This window comes from Mus caroli, unplaced genomic scaffold, assembly GCF_978045245.1.
Source record: "Mus caroli unplaced genomic scaffold, Mus_caroli_1 scaffold_1, whole genome shotgun sequence".
Taxonomy (NCBI): Eukaryota; Metazoa; Chordata; class Mammalia; order Rodentia; family Muridae; genus Mus; species Mus caroli.
The window spans coordinates 89,752,058-89,778,533 of record NW_028227256.1 but is presented as its reverse complement, the minus strand read 5'-3'; the positions used below and the strand labels follow the sequence as shown (position 1 = coordinate 89,778,533).

The window sequence follows — 26,476 nt, the reverse complement described above, 5'->3', positions numbered from 1 at the left end:
GGGGTGTCATACCTGCACACAGCATATGCACAGGAGACCTGCCAACCTCAGCACCCAGGATGTGACCATTGCTATTGATCTTCCGGTGACAGTTAGCTGGAGCTCAGCAAATGCTCTCAAAATGGCTATCACTTGTTTTGCCTCCAACAAATAGGAACTGAATGCAGGTGGGGCTCAGGCAGAACTTTCCCACCCACTCGAGTGGGTAGTGATGCAGGAGTTGGTCTATGGAAATCTCTGAGTCTACTTGAGGTTCATGGTGGCTAGGAACACATGCATATGTGAACTTGGGCTCCACCAGGTATCTTGGGGGCCATCTCCTGCAGGGAGCACTCTATTCCCTGTTTCCTGAACACTGAGGCAGCTGACATAGGTTGGGCATGTAGACCTGAGAAACCACAACAGATAAAGTCATGCTGCTGGGATTTCTTTTAAAGGCATTGGGAATACCCTGATATCATCATGCCAAGTAAAACATTTGGCAGATGGTATTCAGAGTAGGATGCCCACTACAACCACCCTAAATGTGTGTTTTGGAGAAGGGAACTTCTCAGGTTCCCCTCTGCAGCAGTGGGGCCTGGATTACGTGTGGTGGTTTAACCTTTACATTTCCCCTGTGAGGTTTTATTTTCTTGTATAACAATCTTTCAGTCAGGCAGAGATCACATATTCCAGATGGGTTCCAAAGAGCGGATCACCCAGGGATATTGCAGCGATCTCGGTTGGTGTAACAAATTCCACGGCATTGTACAGTGACAAAGTTGCCCAGTGACATTTCTCAGATGTATCTCCATTGTCAACTGACACAGGCTGATTTTTCAAAATATTAACGTTTTAGACATCTCAGCAGTACATGCTGGTTACATCCTGCTCCAGCAATAGTTAAAATGGAGCTCTGGCCAAACCCTTGGGTACCCTAGTTTGGAGCTACCAGCTTTTCCAGCCTCTCAGGTCACTGGAGGGGGAAGACAAATAGAATACAAGGGCCTGGGCCCAGGGAGAGCTCAGCTGTCACAGCTAGAGATTGGCCAGTAACAGACATGTAGTAGGAGGCACTATATGTACAACTCCAGGCATCATGAGAAGCCCTGGGACTCTTTCGTTGCAAGACCAGGCATGAGGGCCACTTTCATGTTCTCGTAGACATCCAGAGCACCTGTGCAGAATGTTCAGCTCATGAGCAAGCTGAGCCTCGCAGCTGGGGCTAGTAGCTCCCAAATGGACATTGGCATCCATCGAACTTCGTATAGGCCAGGAACCAAATTCGGGGCAGGCCAAAAGGAGAAACCACCCTCCCTCCCCTGGAAGTGAGACTGGGCAGTTCCAGCAGTGAGGTATCAGAGCCCACTCCTCTCAAACTCTGGGGAGAGTGAGAGGCAGAAGGCCAGGTCCCCTACCACCTGCATAGCCTGAACTGTTCACCCCAGCTGCCTCCTTCTCTGACCTCAACTGTGAGGTGTCCTTCTGTCCACTTTAGTTTGCATGCCTTTGCTTGCAGCTCATCTGAGCAGGTGGGTTGGGGCATGACCAGTATGGGGTGAGCTGTGGGGCACTGGATTTGATCCACTGGCTGCAAATACTTAGTTACCTATCTGATTTTAGCCGAGCTGCTAGGTTTCCTCAGCCATAAACGGTGTGGTCTCAGAGCACTTCTTTGAAGGCCTTCCACAATCACACACTCTGCCCAGGGCAATAATCACCAGCTAACACATACCAATGTGCACACGCCTTAGAAAATGTTTAGAGAAATGCAATATATTCTTTAGAAAATATCCCTTCTCAACACAAATACATTCTTTTATGTTGAATAAGTACACATATCTCCTACATTGATGTAAATACTCAAAGTGTGGGAATCTCAGAAGCCCTCACTGTACTGGAAGTGCTCTCCTGAGTAGCCAGTGTAAAGGCGGCCCTGGACCACCAGAAAGCACCTTGGTTGGATCACCAGGGAGCACCTTGGTTGGATCACCAGGGAGCACATTGGTTGGATCACCAGGGAGCACCTTGGTTGATCACCTGGGAGCACCTTGGTTGGGTCACGGTGTCTCATTTTGGTGCTAAGAAGTATCCAGACTTCTCCCTGCTGAAGTGTGTCCCTGCTTCTAGGTATATTTACAGGATTCCTCCTCAGCTGTCAACTTCAGTCGTGTTGATGTCCCTGGGACACCAGTGAGCCTTGCAAGGTCAGGAAGAGGAAGGCATTAACACTGCAGGCGGGCTTCCTGAATGAGCAGCGGAGGAACCCCTCGGCCTCCTGTGGAAATCTGCAGCTTCTGTTCCCCTCTCAGGTTTTGAGGGGATGGTGCAACACTTCCACAGGGGAGCTGCAAACCAGAGAAGGAGGAAGATGAGGGCTAACTACGAAGTCCTAGTTTCTCAGGCCTCCATGGGTCAGCCCATCCTCTCTCCTCCACCAGGCTGTGTTTGCTGGAACCTAGAAACTGTAGGTGGGCATATATCAGGGTACCTATGCCACTGCCAACTTCTCCTTTGTCCAAGGAAGCCATTACCAATGGTCTCTGTGTTCTTCCTTTCAAAGCCTGGGCTTCAGGACCCTTCTTCACACTGTCATCGGCAATAAAGCCTATCAGTCCACCTCAATTGTGTATTAAGTTCAACCAGAGGTCTGACAGGATGGCTGATTTTAAGTCCCTGGTGATCTTGAAGTAAACTGACAGGCTGTCACATATCTTGGCCTTAGCTACATGCCTGTGATTGGATGGATTCCAGGAGTTTCCTGCCTTTCCTGCCCCATGCCAGAGTCCTTGAAGAGGCTTCAGGAGGTCCTGGCAGAACACAAGCCATGGGATGACCTGCACCCTGTGGTGCAAGCAAGAATTTACCAGGTTGCCCAGTAGCCTAGGGGTTCTAGAAAGTGACATTTACAAGGCCAAAGAGGCTTGTTGGAAGGGAAGACAAGTCAGTCTGACCAGCGCTAAATAAGAGGAAGGCACATAGATGCCAAGAGGTGAGGCAGGAACAGGGTCTGGTAAGATGATGGCCTCGGTCTCCATAGCAACAAGAGCAGGATTACCCACTGGCATTTTCTAGCTTTTTTTTTTTTTTTTTTTTTTTTTTTTTTTTTTTTTTGCGGGGGGTGTGGTGTGATATGGGAGATTCTGGAACAGCTTCAGATCTCCAATACCCCTGTGGCCAGCGAGTCACGGGGTTGCATCTGAGTCATTTCCAGCCACCTGCCACCGTGACAGGACTGCAGTTCCTGGATGCGGAAGATTCTGTGGCCTCTGGATGTGGGGTGTGGTGGCTGGCCTTGCAGGACATTGTGTTTTTGGCTCTTGCTGGTGGAAATGTTTTCCATGTGTTTCCCTGTGTTTACAGAACTGAGGGCACGGAATGTAGCCCATGGCAAGGGAGCTGGTTTGACAGGGCCCTGCCACCAGTGCCTGGCCCAAGTAGCAGGTCCAATTTAGAGACGGAGCCCCAGGCCCAGTATGGTCTGAGGGGTGGTCAACATCCCCGCTCCCTGCAGCAGAAAGGAGTATCAAAGAGCAGTGTGGTCCAGCCCAGCTGGAAGCTGAGGTCCTCATAGGCAGGACTTCTGTAGTCTGGGAGGAGTTGAGGAGGGATAGTGTGCTTTGGTTGGTGGCTGCCTCTTTGTGCACCTTCTCACAACATTTGTTTGTTGATCATGGCCCCTCTATAGTGTATAACACCAGTTTCTCCACTAGCACAGAGCCTTAGCATGTCCCCCAGTGCATGCCACCCAGCACAGGGATGAAGGGAAGGTACTGCAGTGGAGGTCAGTGCTTGGCTCAAAAGGTCTAGTCACTGTGGGCCTGTTGCTGCCGCTGCCGCACTTCCTTGTCCAGCCGTTTCTTCAGGCTAGCTACCTGGAAACAGAGTATGGGCTGTCAGGTGAGGAGGGACCCCAGGAACACAGTCAAGGAGAGCTGAGTCAGGAAAAGGCTCTGGAAGCTGCAATCTATGGTGCCTAAGGGTTTGGGCACTGGATAGAAACAGTAGGTAGACAGACAGGGGGACTCATCAGCTTAGGTCTGCCATCTTGAACGTCTGTGAGCATCCTGTGAACAGTGAAGGGCTTATTTTCTATTCAGGCCAGGCATGTACATCAAATGACTGGGTTAAAATAACATCTCTAGTGGGTTAGGGAAACTAAATTGAGGGTAAAGGCAGACACTTCCCTGCCTCTGTATCTCAGTTTCCCTTCTGTAAAATACAATGTTGACCATCAATGGTTCTAAGGTGGTTTTGTTTCTTTGTTTTTGTTTTATTTTTGCAACAGGGTTTCTCTGTGTAGCCCTGGCTGTCCTGGAGCTCTCTCTGCACACCAGGCTGGTCTCATACTCAAAGATCCGCCTGCCTCTGTCTCCTGAGTGCTGGGATTAAAGGCGTGCACCACCACCGCCTGCCAGCGGCTCTAGATCCTAAGGTTCTTATGACTCAGCAGCTCAGCTGTGACAGGCTCAATGCAGGCACACACTTGTATGAGTGCACTGTACGCACATCCCCAAGGCTCTGCGTTCAGATGCATTTCCTAATCCACTAAGCTGCTCACATTCTGGTGTGCTCCCTGGGACTCCAAGGACAAGTGGGGGGTGGGGGTGGGGTTCCACCACTGTGAAGTGTACACAGCAGGCAGTGTCTGCATATCACCTGGGGACTAGCTGGTCTCATGGCTACCTCTGACAGAAACTATCCTATTCATCCTCTTGGGGTACTGGGCAGTGGAGATCCAGAACCCATGTTCTACCACTCCCTGAGCTGTATGTGAGCCACGGAGCCATTTCCACGAAAGGGCAAACATACTGAGCAAACTGGGAGCCAAGGCTTCCAATAGAGGTCATGTGGTTGCCCCTGCATAGGGTGCATGGAAACAGGCCCTTCCTTTCCCCTTACACAGCCCTGCTCAGAGGACCTGGGTTGCAGGCCCTACCTGCCTTTCCAGGACCTTTACCCTCTGCTGGTGAATCTGCTCACGGGACTCCAGAGCCTGTGTGGCCTGCAGCTGGGCCTCATGAAGCCTCTGAGCCTCAGCTGCCAGGTCCCGCTGGTGCTGGGCAGCCAGCTCTTGGAGCCGCTGGGTGTGGGCCTGTTCCAGCTCAGCCATCTGGGCCTGGAATGAGAACACAGGCACGGAGGGCTGCTGGGATCCTCGGGGTGGGTCCAGTGGGATGCCCCACCCTATCTTGGGGGCTACACTTCCTGTCTTGGCCCCACTGCTTTCTACTGGGGTGCTGGCCTTGGCCCAGGACCAGCGGCAGACCCGGAGCTGGCATACATATTAAGCCCACAGGTTTTGAGTCCAGGCCACCTGCTAAGGGTTTTGCCGGGCTGAAGCCCAAGCCACAGGCCCCTGGAGTGGGCCTTAAATCTGTGTGAACAGCATCCCAGGTTCCCTTTGAGGTCATTGAATATTGTTGATTATCCATCCTCCATAAAGGGTAGTCAACTGGAAATGGTTCCAAATTTACCATGGTGGAAGGGGAAACTGAGGCCTCAAAGGAGCATAGGTTGGTGTCAAGCCCTAGACCTAGGAGACATATATGGCCCTGTCCTCCAGGCCTGCCTGATTTTATTCTGTTTGATTTTTATTCTGTTTCTTGTGCCATTTTGCAGAGCCATGCCTGACTCACAAGGTCCCACCACCCCTAAAAGACTGCCCTCAGTCCTGAGTTCGGTTCTGCCTGGAACTCCCAGGGGATCTATTGTGGACTGCACTGCTGTCTTGGTTTCAGTTTGGCACTCTTCGTGGATGGTGGCCTGTCCAGCTGCCTTTTTCTGTGCATGTATGCACATGTGGCATTCACATCCATGAGCCACACATGGGTTCACCACTTGGGGACCACACCATTTGAATCTGCCCGAGGTTGATCCCCAAGCTTACGTACAGAGCCCGGAACTCCACTGGCTCACCTGCAGCTGCTGGCTCTGCCGTAAGGCCCCATCCACCTCCTGGTGTAGGTGACTCAGTGACTGGAGCAGCAGCTCCTTCTTAGCCCCCAGCATTGCCGTGTCCTCCTCCTTCCTCAGGGTCTCCTGCTCTGTCTGCAGGGAGAGGGGAGCAGAACTGTGGCAAGACTCAGGGTCTTTCCAGCAGAAATACTGCCCCTGCCCAGGTTTGCTGGCAGCTGTAGCCACAGTAGGAGTTAAGGAATGGGGAACAATTCCTGTTTTAGACCAGCAGAAATCCCTGTGGTGATCCTTAGTAATGTAGGTGGCATTTGAAGACCCATGTCCCTACTCCTTGTAAGACTCCCTCAGGCCTCTTGAGCCCTGCATGCTCCTGGGCCTTTTGCAATGCACGGGACCTTTGACCTCTGCACACCCAAAGCCATGGATCTGGCTGTGGTTGCTCTCACAGTGCCAACAAGCCTGTGTCAAACTGGCAGGGCTGGTTGTAGATATCCATTCTGAGACAGAGCCTTCTCAGTCACTCACCCCACCAAGAGGGGTACAGGAGAGGAGGGGTATCCCATTGGTGAGATGTGAGACATAAGTAGTTTCCATGGGAAGGTCAGGGGTCCTTTTACCCTGCAGATGGAACCTCTGGGAGATATAACTGATGCGGAATCCTTTCTCTTGGAGAACAGCAGAAGCCTGTCTGCTCACACAGGGAACTCTGGTTCTTCTTGGGGTGCTCTCAGAAACGTATGGGGCCCTCACTTCACAGCCTTACCAGAACTGCCACCTCCAAGGCAGGACTAGAGCCAGGTCTTGCTCTTAAGCCAGACTGCCTGTCTGCTCACTGCTGGACCTGCCTGCTTCTGGCCTGGGGTCATGCCCAAGTGCCACGAAGCTCCCTCTTCAGTTCCAGGCAGGCCTACCTTTGCCATGTGGAGTCTGAAGCCCACATGAGAGTCTCATGGACCCTGGGATATAGGGAGTTGTTTGCATGGGCAAACTTATGGGTCAGGATCTGAGCCTTAAAAAAATAAAACAAAATAAAAAACTTTCTTCTTCAGGACCGAGAAACACAAAGAGTCCTCTCCACTGGAAAGGGGACCCTGTTTCTTTAAAAATCTAGTTATGCTGCTCAAAATGCATGTTATAAAGAGGAGAGAAAAGTGAAATCCAAAATAAATAAATGTCCACATCCGGGTTTCCCCTCCTGAGACAGCAATAAAGGGTTTATGGGTTTGTGGGCCCCTCACAGCTGACCTCCTGGAACTAATTAGCTGTTCCTGCCCTCCCCCCCTTGGGCCCCAAGGATCCAAGGCTGGCATCGTGCCCACAGCTTGCTCTGTTGCCCCTAGGCAGTGCCACCTCCTTTGCCCCAGCAATATCCAGGAAGGCATGACCCTACTCCCCACCCCTGCTCAGGCTGGGGACATAACATCTTTCCCTCCACCAACTGCAGCAAGATCCTGTTGACTCTATCCCTCTAATACTGCTTTCTCTTTGTGGGAGAGCAGGTAGCCTTGTTATAGACAAGCTGGTTGGTGGCTTTTGTAACTGCCCTCACCCACTGGGTCCTGTGCCCTGAGCAGGTTTAGGGTGGGGGTTAAGTAAAAAAGCCTTGAGAGGGGCCGCCTGCCTTGGCTCTCATGCCTGATGCCCTCAGTGTCTCCACACTGATGGTTCTGCTTCCTTGCTTTGCAAATAGGGAGACAAAGTCCCAAGGGATCAGGTTGCCAGATGGCCAGCATGGCAGATTCTATCCTCCCCTCCTCTCCCTTACATGCCATCTCCCTCCTGACTGCTTTCTGTGGAGCCACTATCCTGGGCTTCTTCTATCTTGGGGTGGGCAATGAGGGTATCAAAACTCCATGCTAGCTCAGGCTAAGCCAGAACTCTGCAAAGCTAGCTTAAAAGGGCGGTGTCCTGCCTCTTCCCATTTCTTTGTAGCATAGTAGACACCAGGCTGCATAGATTCTGTCTTGTGCCCTGACTTGTGCTGAGCAATGACCATCCATAGCACTATACAGCATCACTGTTGCCCGGTCTCATTATGGCCTGCCTGCCTGCTCTGCTCTACACATGCCCAGTAAGCACTCTCCATGAGGAATATCAGAGGGGAGGCAGGCTATGAATATGGAGGGAGGCTTGCAGAGCACCATACTGGCCACCTCACTTGCTGCCCCTGACACAGCCCATAACATCCTTAATGTTGGCTGCCGTTTACACTATGAACATGACCCAGGGGCCCAAGTATTTGGGCAGAGTAGGCCACAAAGTCAGGGGTGGTGCCATTGATCCATGGTGCTTCACCTCCCTCAAATACAGTCAAGGTAGGGTGCCTTCAAGCATCTACAAGATGCTTGAAGCTTTGGGGCTGGCTCTGAACTTGGCACCATTGCCAGGCCAAGTGCAGACACTGAAGCCGACCTGACCAACCTTTCTTTTCCCAGCATCTGCTTTCTGGCCAGCCATGGGACTTCCCCGGGACTTCCCCGCCCACCCCACCACCATTTTTTGCAGCCTTCCCTTGAGCCTTCAGGCATCTTTCCTGCCTTGAAACATATACCTGTATGAGGCGCGTGCGCAGTGCCGCGAGCTCCCCCTGTAGGCGAGCCCGCTCGGTGCGCAGTGAAGTTGTTTGCTCTCGAAGGGCGCGCCTCTCTGCCCGATCCCTATGGCTGTGCGGAAGCACCTGAGTGGAGAGAGGTTACATGAACATGGGCCAGGGTTGGTGGATCCCTGGCCTCTCACAGCCAGGCATTCTGTCTGAGGATGGTCTTGGGATCTCCTCCCCCCCTCCCCCCCCCCCCCCCCCCGCTTAGGATCTTATTCTTGCCCGCAATCTATGCACTTGCTAATAACCCCTCCTTCTGAAGTGTCTATTGCTTAGCAAGAAAGTCAGCCCTCTGACTCCCTGGTGTCCCCCCAACCTCAGTTTTCCTGCCTGTCCCCCGGGAATTGGATGCTGTCTGGGTCAGTGCATGACTTCACACCTGCCTCTGGCATCTGCATAGGTCTCCTTTTATTCTGAAGAACGTATTAGGTATTTGGATGCAGAGTCTTGTCATGGTGAGCAGGTTCACTGCCTCCTGGTGACAGATCTATCTGTCATCCTGGGGCCCCCTCACCTGCTGCAGGGGCTGCTCCAGGAGCCTCCCCTTGTCTGCAAGGCTCTGGCTGTGCCTGCTGCTCTCTTCCAGGGCCTGATGCAGGGTGTCTATTTGCTCCTAGGAGGGGAAGCAGAGAGGGAGGGAAGGAGAGAAGGGCAGGAGAGGGAGAGGGGGGGGAGGGAGATGGAAAGCAGAGAGAGCCCAGAAGCATGAAAGTCATGGCATCTCCTAGAGAGCCTGCAGGTCTATGTGGCTGTAATAAGCTGTAATGGTCACGGTTAATGTGCTGTGCGCTGGTTAGTGGTTGCTGCACCAGCAGAGGATGGAAGACTCTCTGAATCTCCCTTGGCTTCATTAAGAAGGACAGAACAGGCTACCAGGCTATGTGTGTTGGGGGGTGAGGGGTGTGTGTGTATGTGCACATATGGGCTTGTGCACGTGTGCGTGCAGGTGCATGTGCCTATACTAGAGGTCGATGCATATCATCCACGATCATTCTCTACCTTAGGTTTATGTTTTTAAATTTATTTCATTTTGTGTATAAGAGTGTTAGCTTGCATGCATATATGTAAACCATATGCATGCCTGCTTGCATGTATATATGTAAATCACATGCATGCCTGGTGCCTGCAAAGGTCAGAAAGGTCTCTGACTGGATCCCTTAGAACTGGAGTCACAGAGTGTTGTGAGCCACCATGCGGGTACTGTCAGTCCTACACACCTGGGTCCTCTGCGAAAGAAGTGCTTTCAGCCCCGGAGCCATCTCTCCAACTCCTCCATGCATTTTGAGACAGAGTTATCTTACTGAACCTAGACCTCATTTACCCCACTAAGCTAGTCAGTCAACGGGCTTCAGGGATCCATCTGACCTCAGATGCTGAAGTTACAAACACGCTCCTGTCTACTGTGTGCTAGCCCTCCTGGCTGATCACGCCGGCCACCATGGTTAATATTCTCCTTCAAAATTCTGTCGGCACACCTCAAATCTTATCTACCCTGTGAACAGACAAAGCCAAGCCCAAAGTACCCAGCCAATCAGCAATCAGCAAGCCCACACCCATATAGAGACCCATATGAAACTGACCCAGACAAGCTGTCCTCTGTACCAGACCCAGCCTCTCCAGGGAGCACGTGCACAAGGGACTCACAGCAACAAGAAGTGTCAAAAGGGGTCCAGGGAAACTGGAAGAAAGGGTGAGGATTTGCACCCAAAGTCTCAGGGAGTCTGGGGTATAGCTTAGCTGCTAGAGTACATGCCTAGCGTGCATGGAGTCCTGGGTTTGATCCCCAGCACTGCCTAAACCTGGCATGTGATGTCTTCCTGTAAACAAAGTACTTGGGCGGTGGAGGCAGGAGAATTAGATGTCCAGAGTCACCATTAGTTATGTACTGAGTTTGAGGCTAGCCTGGGCTACATGACCGAAAAAACCAAACCCAGCCAGCCAGCCAAACAAACAAACAAACAAACAAACAAACACTACTGAAGGACACATAGCAACCCACAGCTAGGGAACCTGAAACACCAATAGGTTCCTTTTTTCAGTTTAAAACCATAGAAAACTGCAACAGAGGAGAATGAAGAAGATGGAACTATTGAAGACAGGAGCTGAAATGAGTGAGCCAGATAAACATGAGGGAAGAGATGGAAGTTGATTATTTGACTAGACAGATGTTGGCCAGGGCAGATTAAGAACACCAGGAACAGTAACAACAAAAAGGCCCGCCATAGTTCAGGGCAGTGGAAACCTGATTCCAGATACACCTCCGCCCAGTGACCCGCTGTGTGCATGCATCCCTGTAACGTTTACATATGCGTGTGAGCCCATCGAGGCTCAGGGTGTTGAATAGATGTGTACATAGGCTCTTGGCATGCCTAACTCCCAAAAGACTCACTGGCCCAAGAAAGGGGCAAAGACAAAGACTGGCCAGGACTGGAAGAGTCAGTGCGCACGACAGGAGTTAACCGTTCTTGAAAAGCTAATTCCTGGGCAGTACCTATCATTTCACCGATAGACAAGGACAGGAAGCTCGATGGGTCTTTTCATAGCATGAAATATTCTTGGCACAAATAAATCCAAACAAATATGACATCATTAAGGAATTACAGCTGCAAACATGTGACAGCCACTATGGCTTCAGATCCACAAAGTGAGCCCCTGCAACCGTGTGTCTCCAAGCTAGGCCAGGTGCATCTAGACTTTGACCCTAGAGCTTGGTCCTGAGGCATCCTTTCGTCCGCAGGAGAGAGCAGTGGCTCTGTAAAGCCTGTGGAACTGTTGAGGATGCATGGGCTACAAGGGGAGGCCTGGGACAGGAGCCCAAGGACTCTTGGGGTGCTGCTGGGTCTCTGGGGTTGTGACCAGGTGCTAGTCCACAGAGAACATTAGTAACCTCCCCACTTTGGCACAAGGGAACAACTCTTGCTTCCTTTGCTTGGAAACCTATCCATATGCATGTGCCCCGGTGACAAGACAGAGCATATCCTCATGCTATGGACATGGCTGTACATATAGCTGGGCCCCTGGGGTAGTCCTGTGTGTCCTGTCATTGGGCTGGGTCCCCAGGGTACTCTTGTGTGCCTTGTTGCTCTTCTGGAGTCTCAGGGCAGCCCTGTGTGTCTCCTTGTTCTGCTGGGCCTTGGGGTAGCCCTGGCAACGGGAAGCAATTGCTCTCAAACAAGAGTCGCACTGTTTGCATAGCATGGCCTACCATTTAATTAGAAAAATATGGTTTTAATTAACTTTTTCTTGACAAACACATTGGCTTATGTGAACCAAAGTGGGTGAGGGGGTGGGGTGGGGTCAGTCCCTGAAAGTTAAATAAGTTGTATAAAATGCAGGGCTTGCTTTGGAATATGCCCTAGGTTTGGCAGAGCCGGGAGGGGTGCCAGGGCAACCCTGTGGGGGCAAGTAGCCAGCTGTAGCAAGGGGGCACTAGGAAGCTGTAAGAGTAGCCATAGTCCCCAGGCCTCCAACTGGCTGGGAACACGTGGCATTTCGCTAGGATTATGAGGAAAAGATGGCATAATATGGGTAGGTTTTAGACTTCCATAAAAACAATCAAAGTGAAGTCTTCATTGAAGTCTTCGTACAGATGGAGGAAGCTGAGTGATGTCATCTCGGGGGGTAGGCTGGGAGGATGGGGGAGGCTCCAAGGGCAGATCTCTAAAGCCCAGGGAACCTGGCTCAGATGGGTGGCCCACTATGCCCCTCTGGACTCCACACTGGCAAGTCTGGAGCAGAGGACTGTCTATGGCACTGTCACTAGGAAGTCAGGCCTTTGTCTCCTTGTTCCCGGGTCTTTGAAAGGGCAGGTAACTACCCTGATGCTGGCCATCATGGCTCCTCACACCAGAAACCACTGGAACCTCTTCCTGTCTCTCTTCCTGTGGGGCTTGATGTCAGGACAGGGTCCATAAACTTTCTACTGGCTCTTACTTCCAACAATACCAGAGTTTCCCTCTTCAACGACATGCAAAGAAAAAGAGATCTCGGAAGAGTGGCATTCACAGAAGAGAACCTTCTCTGTGGCCTGAGGCTCATGGTCACAAGCTGCAAAGTCATGGGAAGCGGTTGGCCAAGTGCAGGCTATGACGGGTAGCGGATAGAAAGCCCAGGTCTGCAGTACGTGTGAACAGAGACATTCAAAGCCCAAATGGGGCTTGTGATGACAAGTAGCCTCCCCGAGGTTAGGCTAGAGGGGGTTCAGGAACAGGCCTTCCGTGCAACGACACAGGCAGGAGCAGCCAGGGAGGAAAGAGACAAAGGTCCCTCCCTGGGACATGAGAAGTGGACCTAGCCCAGCAGTGAGAGGACCCTAGAGCACAGCCAGCGACGATCACCCTTGAGATGACCCTGGAGGAATACCTGAGAACGGAGGCTGGAGGAAGAAGAGGAAACAAAGAAATACACCTGAGAACGGAGGCTGGAGGAAGAAGGGGAAACAAAGAATTGAACTGTCTTCTCATGGACAAGAAAGCACAAGTCAAAGTTCAGAGAAGTGAGCACGGATGCAATTCTTGGGGGGGGGGAACTGTACCTCATCACCGTGGCTCTGGTCAATGGGGTGGACACCCTGAAAAGGCAAGGATGGCTAGAAACCAAAGAACATAGAGGGAAGAACACAGGCACTCAGCTGCGCACATGAGGTGCAGTGCGGGCCACTGTCAGCCTTGGGTCTGGTAGGACTGAGGACAAAGCACTGAACTGGAACCACCACCCTTCTCCACTGTACCCTGGTGTGGGGACGCCACACTAGGAGGAGCATGTTGTGGAATCTATGCTGAATATCTATAGAAATAGTTGATAATGACAAAAAGGTGGGCTGGAGAGATGGTTCAGTGGAAGAGCACTGACTGCTCTTGCAGAGGTCCTGAGTTCAATTCCCAGCAATCCCATGGACGCTCACAACTGTAACTGTAGTCCTATGGGATGTGATGCCCTCTCCTGGTGGGCGATAAAGCACTCATATGCATTAAATAAATCTTAAAGAATAGTGAGAAAAAGAGTCATGGAGTGGGGCTGGAGAGATGGCTCAGCGGTTAAGAGCATTGATTATTCTTCCAGAGGTCTTGAGTTCAATTCCCAGCAACCACATGGCGGCTCACAACCATCTGTAATGGGATCCGATCCACTCCTCTGGTGTGTAACTGAAGACAGTTATAGTGTACTCATATAAATAAAATAAGTAAGTCTTTAAAAGGAGAGAGAGTGGGAGATGTCAACACCGTGCCCCCATCCTGGGGAATTCAGGAAAGACATCCCATTGGCAGTATTTCAGTCTTTGTAAAGGTTTAGAAAGTCCACTTCAAAATGATAAGCTATCTTTAGCTATGCTTGGATTGTTCACAGAAAGCACACACAGGTGAACATTCAGGTAAAACAATACAGCTCTAGCCCAGTAGGCCACCCCGACTTCTCAGATACCCCCATCTCCTGAGTGCGTGGCTGATCCTGTCAGGATCCATCAAAGCCACATCCTTCTACACTCCCTCCATGGTCCCAGCATGGAGAAAGGGGGTGTAGGCCTGGGTGGAGTTGGTGGGGATCGGTTTGACCTGGTATTTGCCTTTTCAGATGAAGCTTAGATAGAAGCCTGTGATACCCATGATACCTAAAGGCAGTCATCCTCCTTGTCACTTGGGGACAAGTGACCTGTAGCTTTTATTCCTATTCCCACCTATGGCTGCTAACTTTATCCTTCTAGCAATAGGCTCAGGGGATCCTGCTTTCCTGATGCTTGAGGGGAGGCCTTCCAGCTGGGTGTGCTCTTCCCTACACATCTGGGTCTTCTTGGAACATTTGGAAGGCCTCAGCTACCCCCTGGAGTCATGCCCCTGCCCAGGGAAGCTCAGCATTCCATGCATTGCTACACCTGTGGCCTGTGGTAGTGTCCTTTACTGAGAGGGCAGAGGGAAGCCAGAGTCAGGTTGTGTCCTATGGTCTGGACTAAAATTGAAACTCTAGAAGATACCTAGCATGGGAACACACACTTGAGTCCCACGCCAGCCCTTTTGTGTCTGAATGAAAAGCTATTCTGGGGTAATGGCAAAGTGCCTTGAGAGGATCTCAGAGTCTCCCTGTGCCTGTTGGTGTGGTCTCAGATGGGTGTGTAGACCTGGAGGGCTGGAATCCAGGCTCTGCCAGCCCCTTCCAGCTCTGTCCCCACCACCAGATCTCAGTTTCACCAGTCTGTAAAGATAACTCTGCCGGGATGGGCCCAAGGCCCGTGTTCTGATGACCGTGATGATCTGCCTGTACTGAGCTCCCAGGAGTCCTACCTGAAGCCTTCTCCTCTCCTGGCCTGCAGCGCGTGCACTTGCCAGATGCTCTGTCTCCAGCCTCTGGAGCGCCTCCTTCTGTAGGGCCCGAGCTGCCTGGGCACTCTGCAGTGCACTCTCTGCCCTGCGCTGGCCTGTGGGGGGAAGAAGCAATGCAGCCTGAGGCTCTTAAGCGCAGCAGATCTATGGGGGAACTGCCATTTGGCACTGCCCTGTCCCAGTTCACGGACTGCAAGTAGACTCAGTGAGCTGAGGCAAGTGTCACCTGGGTGACAGGTGATGGGAGAGGGTCTCTGTCTCAGCAGGAGTTGGGGGAGTGGTCCTGGGTTTGACCTTCTGACCTTGAGTCACTGATCCCTGTATCTGCTCTGCTGTCTTTGCCCTGCCATCTTTCCTTTTTTTTTTTTTTTTCTGGACTCTAGGCTGCCCTACCCCTGCACTGATTTTTTAATGTGAGGGGCAGTAAATTTAAACTAGTTGGCGGAGAACCAGGCCAAGGGCCTCTCTGAGAAGGTGACAAGGGAGTCATGTGGCTTTCTGGAAGGTGCCAAATAGAGGGCACAGCTGCAGCTGGCCTGAGGTGAAGCTGGAGGAGGTAGAGAATGGGCAGATTCAGCAGGCCCCAGAGGTTGCTGGAGTCCACCCCTCTAAATGGAGGACACTATTGAGAAAGGTGGCACTGAGCCACCCTGGGGACTGGACACAGTCCCAGGCCTACCCTAGAGCCCTCCAAAGGCCTAACACTACAAGTGGGCAGGGAGGGGACATGGAAGGGCTCCCTCATAGGAAGGAGGGGTTCACCTTCCTCTGCATCTGCTAGGTCCCTCTGAAGCTGCTCTACACGGCTCTGTAGGCGGATGCGCTCCCTCTCTGCCTCGCTCAGCTGGCTGCTCAGACTGGCCACCTGAATATCAGAGTTGTCCTAGGCAGAAAGAATGAACTCAGCAGGGTGGCATGGCAGGCAAGAGGGAGGGAGTTGGGAGGCAGGCAGGCAGCTCCTAGTCTAGCCCTTAGCACATGGGGAAGGGTCATGGGATGAGGTGGGCCACAGTCTCTAGTGAAGGACAGCTATAGTAGGTAGCCGAGCTTACACACCAGCCCAGGAACGCACAGAGGCTGGAGAAAGGGCAAGGGAACTGCCAGGGGTGACCATAGGGGGCCAGAACAGTAGGCCAAGGATTAGAGCCGAGAAACCCCCTCCCCCCAGGTCTAGTACTGGGGAAGAGGAGGCTCAAAGAAAAGAGGGGACAACCCCTGTGAACCCTGTGATTCTCTGTCTGTTCCAAGCTCATTTGTTCCCGAGGGAGTCATAAGGGGACAGCCACCATGTGCCTGGTGGAGTACTGGGACCACAGGCATCAGTGAGTCGTTGTAGGGGAGAGTATCCCCATGTTAGAGACTGTGGGGGACACTCAGGTGTCCTGGCCAGGTGTCCTCTGCCCATGGACTGTTTCAGCAGGGTGAGCCCCACAGCATTTGCTGCCTACTCTGAAGAATAGCGTGGGAGGCAACTAGGTCTGAGAGGTGGAGCCATGCCTGGTGTTTGTCACCACAGTGCAGTTTAAAAAACTGACCACAGTGTGCTTTCTGGGGTCTTGGTGCGTCGGCGATGGTCAGACAGGGGAATAGCAGTCTTGAGTGAGTGACTGAGCCCCTTCGTGCCTCCCAGAGTCCCATCTTTGGAAGGGTTTGGAAGACCTTATTCCTATCCTACCCGTTCCTGCTGGGCCTCCAGAAGCCCTTGCACCAGGTCTCTCAGGGCATCCCTTACAAAGGCCACATCGATGATGACCTCCGAATTAGGATCCACAGGTACAGGCGAGGACCATCGGGCAGGAGAGTAGGATCTAGTAGGGGGACTGGCCCTTTGCCGTCCAGGACGAGTCTGGGAGCTGCCTGCAGGAGGCGAGAGCCGAGGGAATGTGGGTAGAGGCAGACATAGATATCCTGTGCTTCTCTTTCAGTGGCTCCTGCCTCTAGAGCAGGGAGCAAGGGTATAGTAAGCACAGATCCTAAAGTTGTTAGGACTGGCCCAGCCTCCTTATTACGTAGGCCATGAGGCCTAGGGAGAGGTTGGGATACTTGGGTTGGGTACAAAACCGAATGGAAAACACTTACCTGTTGTGGGAGAATGGGGCCTCTTTGGAGAGGCCAAGAGGTTCTGACTTTGGCCTAGGCCACTGCAGAGTGTGGACCACAGCCGGCCCAGCTGAGCTTCTGCATTACGCCTAGCACTCTCAGCTTTGGCCAGCTCCTGTTCCAAGACGTGGACTCGGCTACAGGCATTGTCCAGGCTTCTCTGAAGGCTGTCAGCCTGGTTGCTGGCCTGCTGTAGCTTCCTGGTGATTCTGCCCAGCTCAGCCTGCAGGGTCTGCTCAGCCCTCTGGCTCTCACAAAGATGCCCCTCCAGCTGCTTTGCCCTGGTCTCCCCTGAAGCCTCTACTTCTGCCAACTTCTGCTGTAGCCCTAGAACCTGGAGGAAGGATGTTGGGGCTCAGATGTAGGCTTCTGATATCTAGGCTGGCTGACCAAAGGTCTAGCCAAGCCAGTGGGAAAACCGTGTTCAGTATATGTTTTGATGACTCTCAGGATCATCCCAAGACAGGTTATAGCTGGAAGGGACCCTAGACCTGCCTCCTAGTGTGTTTAGCAGGCAGATATACCTGAGTCAGATGAGGACTGTCCCTCAGCATGGTGGCATGTCCTTTAGCAGCAGAAGGCTCTGCTGGCTGGCTGCAAAGTCTCAGTTAGGGTCAAAGACTGGCTGCCCTCTCCAGCTAGGGACCCAGCTCAGCCACTGTTCTTCATCTGCTGCTGCAGAGCCTACTCATGGCCAAAGTGTGCTTTGTTATATTTCTCGCTATGGGCTGCTCCCTACATACTTGTGCACGCATGAACAGGGAATGTACTGGCTTCGGGGAAGAGGAAGCCTGCTCTCTCCCACAGAGCCAGAGCAGGGGGCCTGGCCTCATCCCCCTTTCTGGGTGGCTGCAGCATAACAATGACCTTATTCACAGAAGGAGGTGTGCGGCTGAGGTCATTCCGGGTCACATGGGCTCGGGAGCTAAGCCCCCCACATTCTAGGCATGACTGGTGTTCAAGACAGCCAGGCATGCAGTTTGGGTCTGAAAGCTGGGGGGCTGCTGAGCTCAGAAAGGCCCCTCTGTTCCTTGGTGGCATGTGGTACCTTTAATATACTGAACTACAGTCCTGGTTGTGGCTGAGTATAGTGGCTCAGGATCTGGCATAGGGGCTACATGAGTCAAGGGCATGGGGACATTGGTGCAGGGGTCGGGCATGTGTGATGGGGACGGGCAAGGGCCTAGGCATTACTTCAGTGTCCTGAAGCCTCTCTACCTGGCTCCCACCCAGAACTCTGTCCTATCTGGCTCTTTTCTACAACAAATCTGGGGAAATTAAGAGGTCATGGCTGTAATCAACCCCTTTGCCCTCATCCCTTTCACTTGCCTCTTGCTGCACACCGTTATCACAGAGATGCTGGATGGAGACAGAGAGAATGGGCATCCCAGTCTCTTTCCATCATCTGCACACACTGCCTCCTACCTTCCCCATAGGTGTTCCAATGGATCTTGTCTTGGTCCCAGGCTGGACCAGAGTTCAGTGTTCCCCCTAAGAGGGACAAAAAGCTTTCCTACCTCCTTCTGGATGCCATCATGGGCAGCCTGGGCCTCAGCTACCTGCCTCTGCAGCTCTAGTGACTCCTGTAGGTTCTTCCGCCGATGTTGTGCATCCCTTGAGACCTGGGCTTGCAGGTCACTCACCTCCTGTCTCTTCCTCTGGTTCTCAGCTTCCAGTGTCCTTACCTAGGGGCAGGGCTGAGGGGTCAGCGACTGAGAAGCCTCAACAGCCTCTACCTCTTCTCACATGTCTTCCATTTGAGGAGCTGTCCCTATTCATGGCACATCAGTTCTGGGCAGAGGGCTTGGAATTCAACCTCTCCTACTCTGCAGACCTACACCCAGGACTCCTCTTTATGTAGGCTATAGCCTGGGAGCATGGGAGGCAGCCTTGAGTTAGTTATGGCTCTTACCAGAGAAGTGGCTCTGGCCAGCGTCGTTCCACAGAAAGGGTAGGAGTAAGAAACTGATATCCAGGATGGCTATGAGGCAGGAACTGACGAGAGGACAGGGCAGGTGGCTGTGGGTTGTGGATGTCCCCTCACCTGTCTGTGGCGCTCCTGGAGCTTGCGACGGGTATCTCTCTGGGCCCGTTCCAACTCCTGCAGCCTGGTCCTCAGCTCATAGGCTTCCTTCTGAGCTGCCACTTGGGCCTCCTGAAGCAACAGCAGCTTCTGCTCCTGCTCCTCCTTGGACCTCTTCAAACTGAGCAGGCCATAGGCTGGCTGGACCCCGGGCTGAGAGCTTCCCAGAACTCCTGGGGATCTGCCCTCTGTGCTCTACATGTTACATGCTGCCATAAGACAACCTCTGGAGGGCTCAGAGTCTATCCAAACCTTAATGGCCAGAAGTGTGGGCTCTGTTCCCTTTCCCCACGCAGCTTCTCTTTAGCTCACCCTTGTGTACCTCTCTATAACACCCCCAGAGACCACATGACTAGCGTAGCTTTCCGAGTCACTCACAGGGACTTTGGTTCCCTGGCCTGTTAGACCTGCTAGATGGGAACTCCTTAAGGATACGAACAGGTTGACCTGGTCCCTAGCCTCTCTATATAGGTTGACATTCATTTGTAGGAACTTAAAACTGGGCAGCTGAAGTTTGCCTTTGTCTTTCTGGCCCAGCTCATAGGCTGCCACCCCTGCCCTGCCCTGTCACGATGGCCAGGCTGAATAGCGGGGCTGCAGGCTCCCCCCTAACTACTCTATAGGGTAACTGTGATACCTGGCTTTCTCTTGCTCAGCCCTGTGGATGGAGGCCCGCAGCTCAGTGTTGGAATGTTGCAGTACATCCTTCTCTTGAACCTCATCTTCCAGTGCCCGGCGAGCCTCCAAGGCCTCCCTCTGTAGCCCCTCACGACTCTCTTCACTGTCCTGAAGTTCTTGACGCAGTTCAGCCAGCCTTTCGTGAGCCACGTTCAGCTGTGCCTGCAGCTCCTCAGCCTAAGGGAGAAATGTGCTCTAGTGACCAGCTGGGGACCACGGGCTGTGGCTGCACAGGCAGCGGCTCCAGGAACCTGAGTGGGTACAGAAATCTGACTCTGACTGGGTATTCCTGAGTCATCCAACTCTTGAAAAAGAAAGCAGATCACTGGGGTACATGGTCCAGATAGCCTGTCTCCTCCTATGTTCACTCTGAAGAAATCTAGGATGTTGATCGGTGGTCAGCAAAGGCCTGCCCAGGACATGACTTTGTCCACACATCAGGAAGGGCCATTATTGATAGCCCTTCCTACCCACTAACCCAGGAGCTGCTCCTCCCTTTGGGTAACTATGTAGGTAGTTGGTCAGCAGCCTGGTGCTTAGCACCAACAACTGCACAGTCATCCCCTTCCGACCTACTGCTCATCTTCTCCTAAGAGTGCAAGAGATAGGGGACTCAGATCTCAGGTATCTATGCCCTCCAAATTCTCCAGCAGGCTCAGAGCCTCTCAGGCCAGGGTGCTCTGCTGCTGAAGTAGGTGGCTTTAAGGCAAGGCTCAACCCATAGGAACATGGATACCTTCAAATGCAAGGGAGGCCACTTGGTACCTCTGTGAGCTGACCCAGGGAGGGCAAAGGGCCACGGGAATAAGTTCCCATCTCTTGCTGACTGGCCCGTGGCTCACAGGATGAGCTACCCGCTCGCTCACGCTGGAAACATGGGATAGTGCCGACACACTGCAGGGGGTACCGAACTTGGTTTCCTGCCCTGAGGAGTGAGGCATTTCTGGGGAGAGGGATGTGGAGGAGGGTCAGTCCACTCTGGGGTATGAACGTGCTGAGGCCTCTGAGTCCCAACCTACAACTCTGACTAGAAGCCTCAGAGAAGGCTCCATCCTGGCTCCCAAGTGTCCCCGGGGAGGAGGTGGAGGAAGCCAGCAGGGACATGCTGAGAGAGGAAGCCACAAGAACTCAGTGGTGTTGAGTGGCTGGTTTGCCAAAAGCAAACCCCTCGTCGCTGGCTGTTTTCATGGGACATTGTCCAGGCCCCTGGCCGGCCTGGCTCCAGAGTCCGCCCGCTGTTATTGTTGTTCTGTTTTTGGGAAGGGCCAGGGCCTCCCCACTGCTCCCCTCCCACCCCCCACATGTGGGAGCCACAACCGTGCAGAGCATTTTCCGCTGAGCTCAGCAGAATTCACCCAGAAGGTCAAGGACCAGGGAAAGGGCCTGTCCATCATAAAAGGAGCTGCACTCATTTCCCGGAGCAGAGGAGATGAAAATAAGCAAAACAAATGGGGGAAGGGCCCCCCTGCTGCCAGGCCACCTCCTCCCCCGCTGTCCAGCACCCCACCCACCCCCTCCTAAGGACATCCATTCCTTTTGCAGGAATTTTACAGCCAAATCGCTTAATGTGATTATTATAATTATTTCTTTACTAGAAGTTGTATAAACAGTCTTTTTTGAAATTTCTTGCAGGGAGGCAACTCCAGAGCTCTGCAGGGAGCAGGGCAGTGAGGCAAGCAGGGGAGGGGTGCAGCAGTGGGGTGGCCTGTGTGTGCATACATGCATGCATACGCAAGCAAAGGGATTCACGTGTGCTTTGGCGCACACCCAAAGGATATGTGTGCATGTGTGTGAATGCCTGTTTACACATGTATAATAGATGTATAATGCACATGTGTGTTTGCTGATCACCTACATGCACATGTGTATATTTTTGCAGTGTCCTTATGGGCTTTCATATGTGAGCCCCACACGTGTGTATGGGAATGCATGGGATGTGCGTAAACACATTGCTTAGTATGCATACACCTTAGCGTGTATATGCATTCATAGATTTACATCTTAAATGTACACACAGGTGGGAGGTATCAACATGCAGGTCTACATGTGTGTGCATATTTACACATGTGAGACCCCCAAGAAGGTCTGCAAAGTGCTCCGGTTTGAGAGCGGGGAAATTCTGAGCCAACCTGGCACCCGGGACACTCCTCTGTTCATTCCTTCCTGCAATCATCTCTTTCCCACCTGGTCTTCTACCTTTTCAGATACCTGTCACCCTTATCACTTTCTGGGAGGCTTCCTTCCTGAAAACTCGACCTTGCCCTGAAGCTTATGGCCCTCATCTCTCCAGAGTGAGCGAGGCCCCCTCTCCAGATCCCTCCCTCTCTGTCCCCGGTTTTGAAATCGCACTTCGCTTCTCCATGTGGCCGCTGACCAGGCCTGACTTTGAAATCTGTTGGAAGGAACTCTCTCTTTGGGGCCAATATAAACAGCCTGTCATGTTCAGTCATGCTCTCTTCCTCTCCCGGGCTCTTGGCCGGCCCCTTGGGGTGTTTTGGGGAGGGAGAGCCCTCTCCTCACCACACCAGGCCAGCTGCCCTGCCTGCCAGCCTTGGCACACAGCCCAGGAGCTGTGAGGCCGCTTTGTCCCCACAGGCCCCACCTGGGTTCTGGCTGACCCCCCCTCCATCTCAGTCCACACACCCTCCTGCCCTTGCTTCTCCCCCAGGCGCCCCCAAGTCCTGTCAGAACTCCTCAGAAACACCTTTCCATCTGCTGCCCGCTGGGCCCCTGCCTGGCCTAGCTGTGGCCTCCTCTGGCCCCTCCTAAGACTGCCCCTCACCCTGTCATGATCATGAGGCTCCTGGAGCCCTGGTGTGAGCATCAGGGCCAATGACTGTCCCTGAAAATCCCACCACTATCCTACTTCTCCTGCCTTTGTTCCCCGGGCTTCCTAAACTCAGCTTCCTTCCACTTTACTCCATCCAATATGGAGTCTAGGCCTCTTATGCAGGCAGAGCCTAACTCTCCAGGGATTCCCCATGGCTCCTTAGGTGGATAGATTTCTTAGCTAGAGCTCTCCCACCCCTGGGTCACAGTGGCCTCTCAGACAACAGGCTTTGGGAGGATACAGCTCCCTACATCTGAGTCCCAGTCCCTGAACTGTGTAGAAGTGAAGGTTAGGCTGTGGAGGCACTGGGGCCCGTGCTATGTGCTTCTAGCCAGTTGTCCATGGCTAGCCTCCTTGGGTAGTCAGCCTTTAGCTATCCCAACAGGAGCACAGGTGAGGTGCTCTGTGGCCTTTCTGGGGTGAGGCAGGACTGGTAGTGGCCATGATGGGGCCTCACATCTCATAGCAAGCTATGGTAGCTTTGCTTTCTCGCAGTAATGGCTCTGCTCTGTCAGGTCTAGTCCTTTTGAAGCCAGATCTACGACTCTGGGCTAGAAATAATACCTTCAATTAGGCCAGGGACAGCTTTTTCCAGCTGAGGTCAGGAGCCAGGTGCCATTTCGCTACTCTGAGAGATGCCTCTGGTTGCCAGACTGAATGGGGGCAGTCGTTTGTCTCCTCCTGGCCCTGGGATGTTCTCCCTCCTCCTGCATCCCTGCTCTCTCAGGGTCCTCCTCACGCTCCTCTAGAGACCCCGTCTCACCTCTCTCCTCACGCTGCTTCGCTCGGCCGCTATCTCACGGAGCTTCTCCCTTAGAGTGTCAGCTTCTCTCTGGTGGGTGGAGATGGCCTCTTCAAACTGGACCTGGAGGGTTCTCAGCTCTTTGGTCATGGTGGTAATGGTAGCCTGGGTGGGGGGTGGGGAGACCACTGGGTTTGAGGGAGGCTGGTCTGAGACCTGACTGTCAGGCCTTGAGACGAGCATGTGGGGTGAAAGCTCTGATAAGCTCCACATGCCAGAGCTGGTGCTCCGAGGCCCCATAGTCACGGCTCTTGGCTTTTCTTCAGGGATCCCCAAGCAATGTCCATGGCAAGTGAGTGAACGTGGCTTGGCTTGGGGGCTCAGGTGTCCCTTTTTGCCTGGCATTCCTGTTCAGTCCATTTTATGTGGAGAGGGGGCAGGAGCAACTGCTTAGCAAGTCAAGATGCCCTGGTCTCAGTGGCATTCGCGTGTGGGGTCACCTGGCCAGGCAATGGATCTGGGATGAGCCTCCACCCCCCAATGCAGCTTTCTGGTCACTTGGGTCACCCAGCTCTGGCTGGACATGGAGCATTCTAAGTCCCGGCTCTGAGACCTACAGTATTCAGTATGGTCAATGTTGGCTTGTGTGGGGCGAGAAGGCCACACTCCAATAGAGAGCTGTGGTAAGGGACTGGGTACTGATCACCATATGTGTCCTGTCCACCCAGCACCTGGCTTCTTGAACTTCCCAGTGGGTAGGTGACAACAGGGGACATCTTCCACCCTGCAATCTCTAAACATATGTGTGCAGTCACATCTGCGGAATGCTGCCATGGTAGCTTTGTGGTTGTGACGGTGCTGGAAACTCAGTTCAGCCCAGGTCTGCTGCCCTGTCATGTCACAGTCTATAATCGCCTCTCCTGGGGTCTCCTGACTGATGAGCACCCAAAGGAGTCAGGGGTCCTCTAGGCGCCACTCCCAGGCTCAGTTTGAAGCACTTCTTTGTCCACAAAGATGTTAGTGTGCTCACCTTGACACTCTAGTACTGAGGCCCGTAGGGCTCTTCCCCACTCACTCTAGGGTCCTTCCTAGGCCTATGTGCTTCTTTGACAGGACTCTAAGGTCCTCAGCATTTGGAAGAAAACACTCATTCCCCCCATAGGCTACTGTGCCAGACTGGGGATGGAACCATCTTGGCAGAAGAGCCGGGTTATCAGTGGCTTCAGGGACCCTCCAGAGCCTGCGGTGCTACACAGAGGCACCAGTACTACATGGAGACCCCCACTCCTGCACCTGCATTCTGCAGGCCACCATCTGGGGTTACTGCTGTAGAGAGGCTGCCATCAGCCCCACCATTTGCTCTGGTCCTTGGCCCCTCCCCTCCTTCTCAACTGGCCCCTAGGATACCCAGGCCATGGCCCGGTGCACCTAGGATACCCAGGCCATGGCCCAGTGCCCCTAGGATGGCCAGGTCATGGCTCGGTGCCCCTAGGATGGCCAGGTCATGGCTCGGTGCCCCTAGGATACCCAGGCCATGGCCCGGTGCCCACATAGTTCAGAAGTGCTTGCTCAGTGAGATTGCAGTTCCTTGTGAATCTTGGGGACCAGCTCCTAGAGGCAGTGATGACTCAGGCCAGAGGGCCCCTCCACCCATCAGTGGCTCAGTGCCATGTCACCCCACAGCTGGGGTTCCTTGGCTGCACTTCCCCTCTCTCAGTGGGTTTTAATTTCCATTTTCTAAGCTGAGGTGGCAAAAGAACCCTTAATGAGCTCCCAGAGGAGCCCTGCTGGCTAGAAGGCCTGGTCCCTAGCCCAGAGGGAGACTTGGCCAGCATGAAAGAAGGCTCCAGAAGCCAGGGTTGGCTCCTGCGGAGGCCAGTCTATGAGCAGGAGATGGCAGCTTCCAGGGTCTCAGGATGCTTTCCTACCCATAGGGAGGAGACAGGTAAGGGTTCGGCGTGATAGGAAGAGTGTAGGCACAGATTGAGGACCACTCCAGGCCTGTGCCAGGGACGTGCTGTGCGGCCCTGGTGAGGCACTAGGTGTGAGAGGACATGGAGCAGAGGGGACAGGAGCCAGGGGAAGCTCCTGGGGACTGGGTACCCCATCCTATTCTGTGATGGGGGTGGTCAGAGTGTGTTGCGGGAAATATTACAAAAGTCAGTCTGCCATCTTTCCTGCCCTACTGGTCTGTGTTCTCACTCTAATACAGGTATTGGCGGGCCACAACACTATGCCCTGGCAGGGTCCTGCATGGGTGTGTTCTCTCTCACCACTGAGCAAGCGAGTTCCTCTCGCTTCCACGCAACGCCCCCCACCCTCCACAATCAGCCATCAAAACACCTAGCTACCCAGTAGAAACATGACTCTTAAAGCTTAATTATCCAATCAGATTTATATAACAATAAGACCACAATTTATAAGATGCCAGTACAATAATTTTGGAACCAGCTGATAAAGATAAAGCTTTAACCCAATTATTCTAACCTTGTGAAAAATCTTAGCTACTTGTGACTGTTTAAAACCATGCGGGATCAGGATCATTTTCCTGTTCATCTGCCTCCATGTTGGCTTCTCTACTTCTCCCCTCCTGCTACCTCTCTATCTCCCCCTGCCCCCCAAACTCCTAGCTCTGCCTCCCTTTTCCTGTCCAATCACAGGTCTGCCACTGCCCTAATGTTATTGGACAGAGAAAATCCTGCAACAAGTGTGTATATTGGGGGGAACGGGGTGTCACACCTCATTGCCATACCATTTCCTACCACACAGCACCGGGGATCAGCCCCTGCCTTCATCCGTCAGCATCACCAGGACAACTTTCCCAAGGCCTTGTCCCCTCCACACACCTGCCTCCCATTCCAGCTGGGTGGTCTGCTCTCATTGTCCACGTGGGCAACAGAGCAGCTGCCTAAGAGTCAAAGGCTGGCCACAGGGACTGTCACAGCTCCTTACTTACAGGCCATCTCCACCAGTGGGCAGGAGTAGATCTATGTCTGCCCACAAATGGGCTTCACTAGAATCAGCTTGAGCACAGGCAGGCAAAGATCGTGCTGTGTGGATCAGAAGGAAGGAGTTTAATCCTCCCCTAGCTGTTGCTACCCAGCTTGTCAGTCTTGATCAGCTCTGATTCCTGGGAGCACCAGATCCAGTGCCTGTAGCCACCATAGGCAGGGACTGGGTCACACACAGTCATAATCACTTGGCTATTTCTGCCATTGAGATTGTAGCTTTT

General features: G+C 53.0%; 1 protein-coding gene across 1 annotated transcript in view; it reads right to left on the bottom strand.

Annotated features, from left to right (window-relative positions):
* Positions 1–3,158: 3,158 nt before the first annotated feature.
* The window catches only part of Crocc2 (ciliary rootlet coiled-coil, rootletin family member 2), a 58,522-nt gene continuing 35,204 nt past the window's right edge, over positions 3,159–26,476 (bottom strand). The window contains exons 21-33 of the mRNA XM_085843838.1: positions 23,266–23,409; positions 19,632–19,849; positions 18,956–19,115; positions 18,429–18,596; positions 16,891–17,245; positions 16,487–16,668; positions 15,574–15,694; positions 14,773–14,906; positions 9,012–9,110; positions 8,450–8,575; positions 5,899–6,030; positions 4,919–5,098; positions 3,159–3,854 (exon numbers count right to left, since the gene is read on the bottom strand). Of these exons, the coding sequence (XP_085699964.1) occupies positions 3,786–3,854; positions 4,919–5,098; positions 5,899–6,030; positions 8,450–8,575; positions 9,012–9,110; positions 14,773–14,906; positions 15,574–15,694; positions 16,487–16,668; positions 16,891–17,245; positions 18,429–18,596; positions 18,956–19,115; positions 19,632–19,849; positions 23,266–23,409 (2,088 nt within the window). The 3' untranslated portion in view covers positions 3,159–3,785. The remainder of the gene's footprint in view (positions 3,855–4,918; positions 5,099–5,898; positions 6,031–8,449; positions 8,576–9,011; positions 9,111–14,772; positions 14,907–15,573; positions 15,695–16,486; positions 16,669–16,890; positions 17,246–18,428; positions 18,597–18,955; positions 19,116–19,631; positions 19,850–23,265; positions 23,410–26,476) is intronic.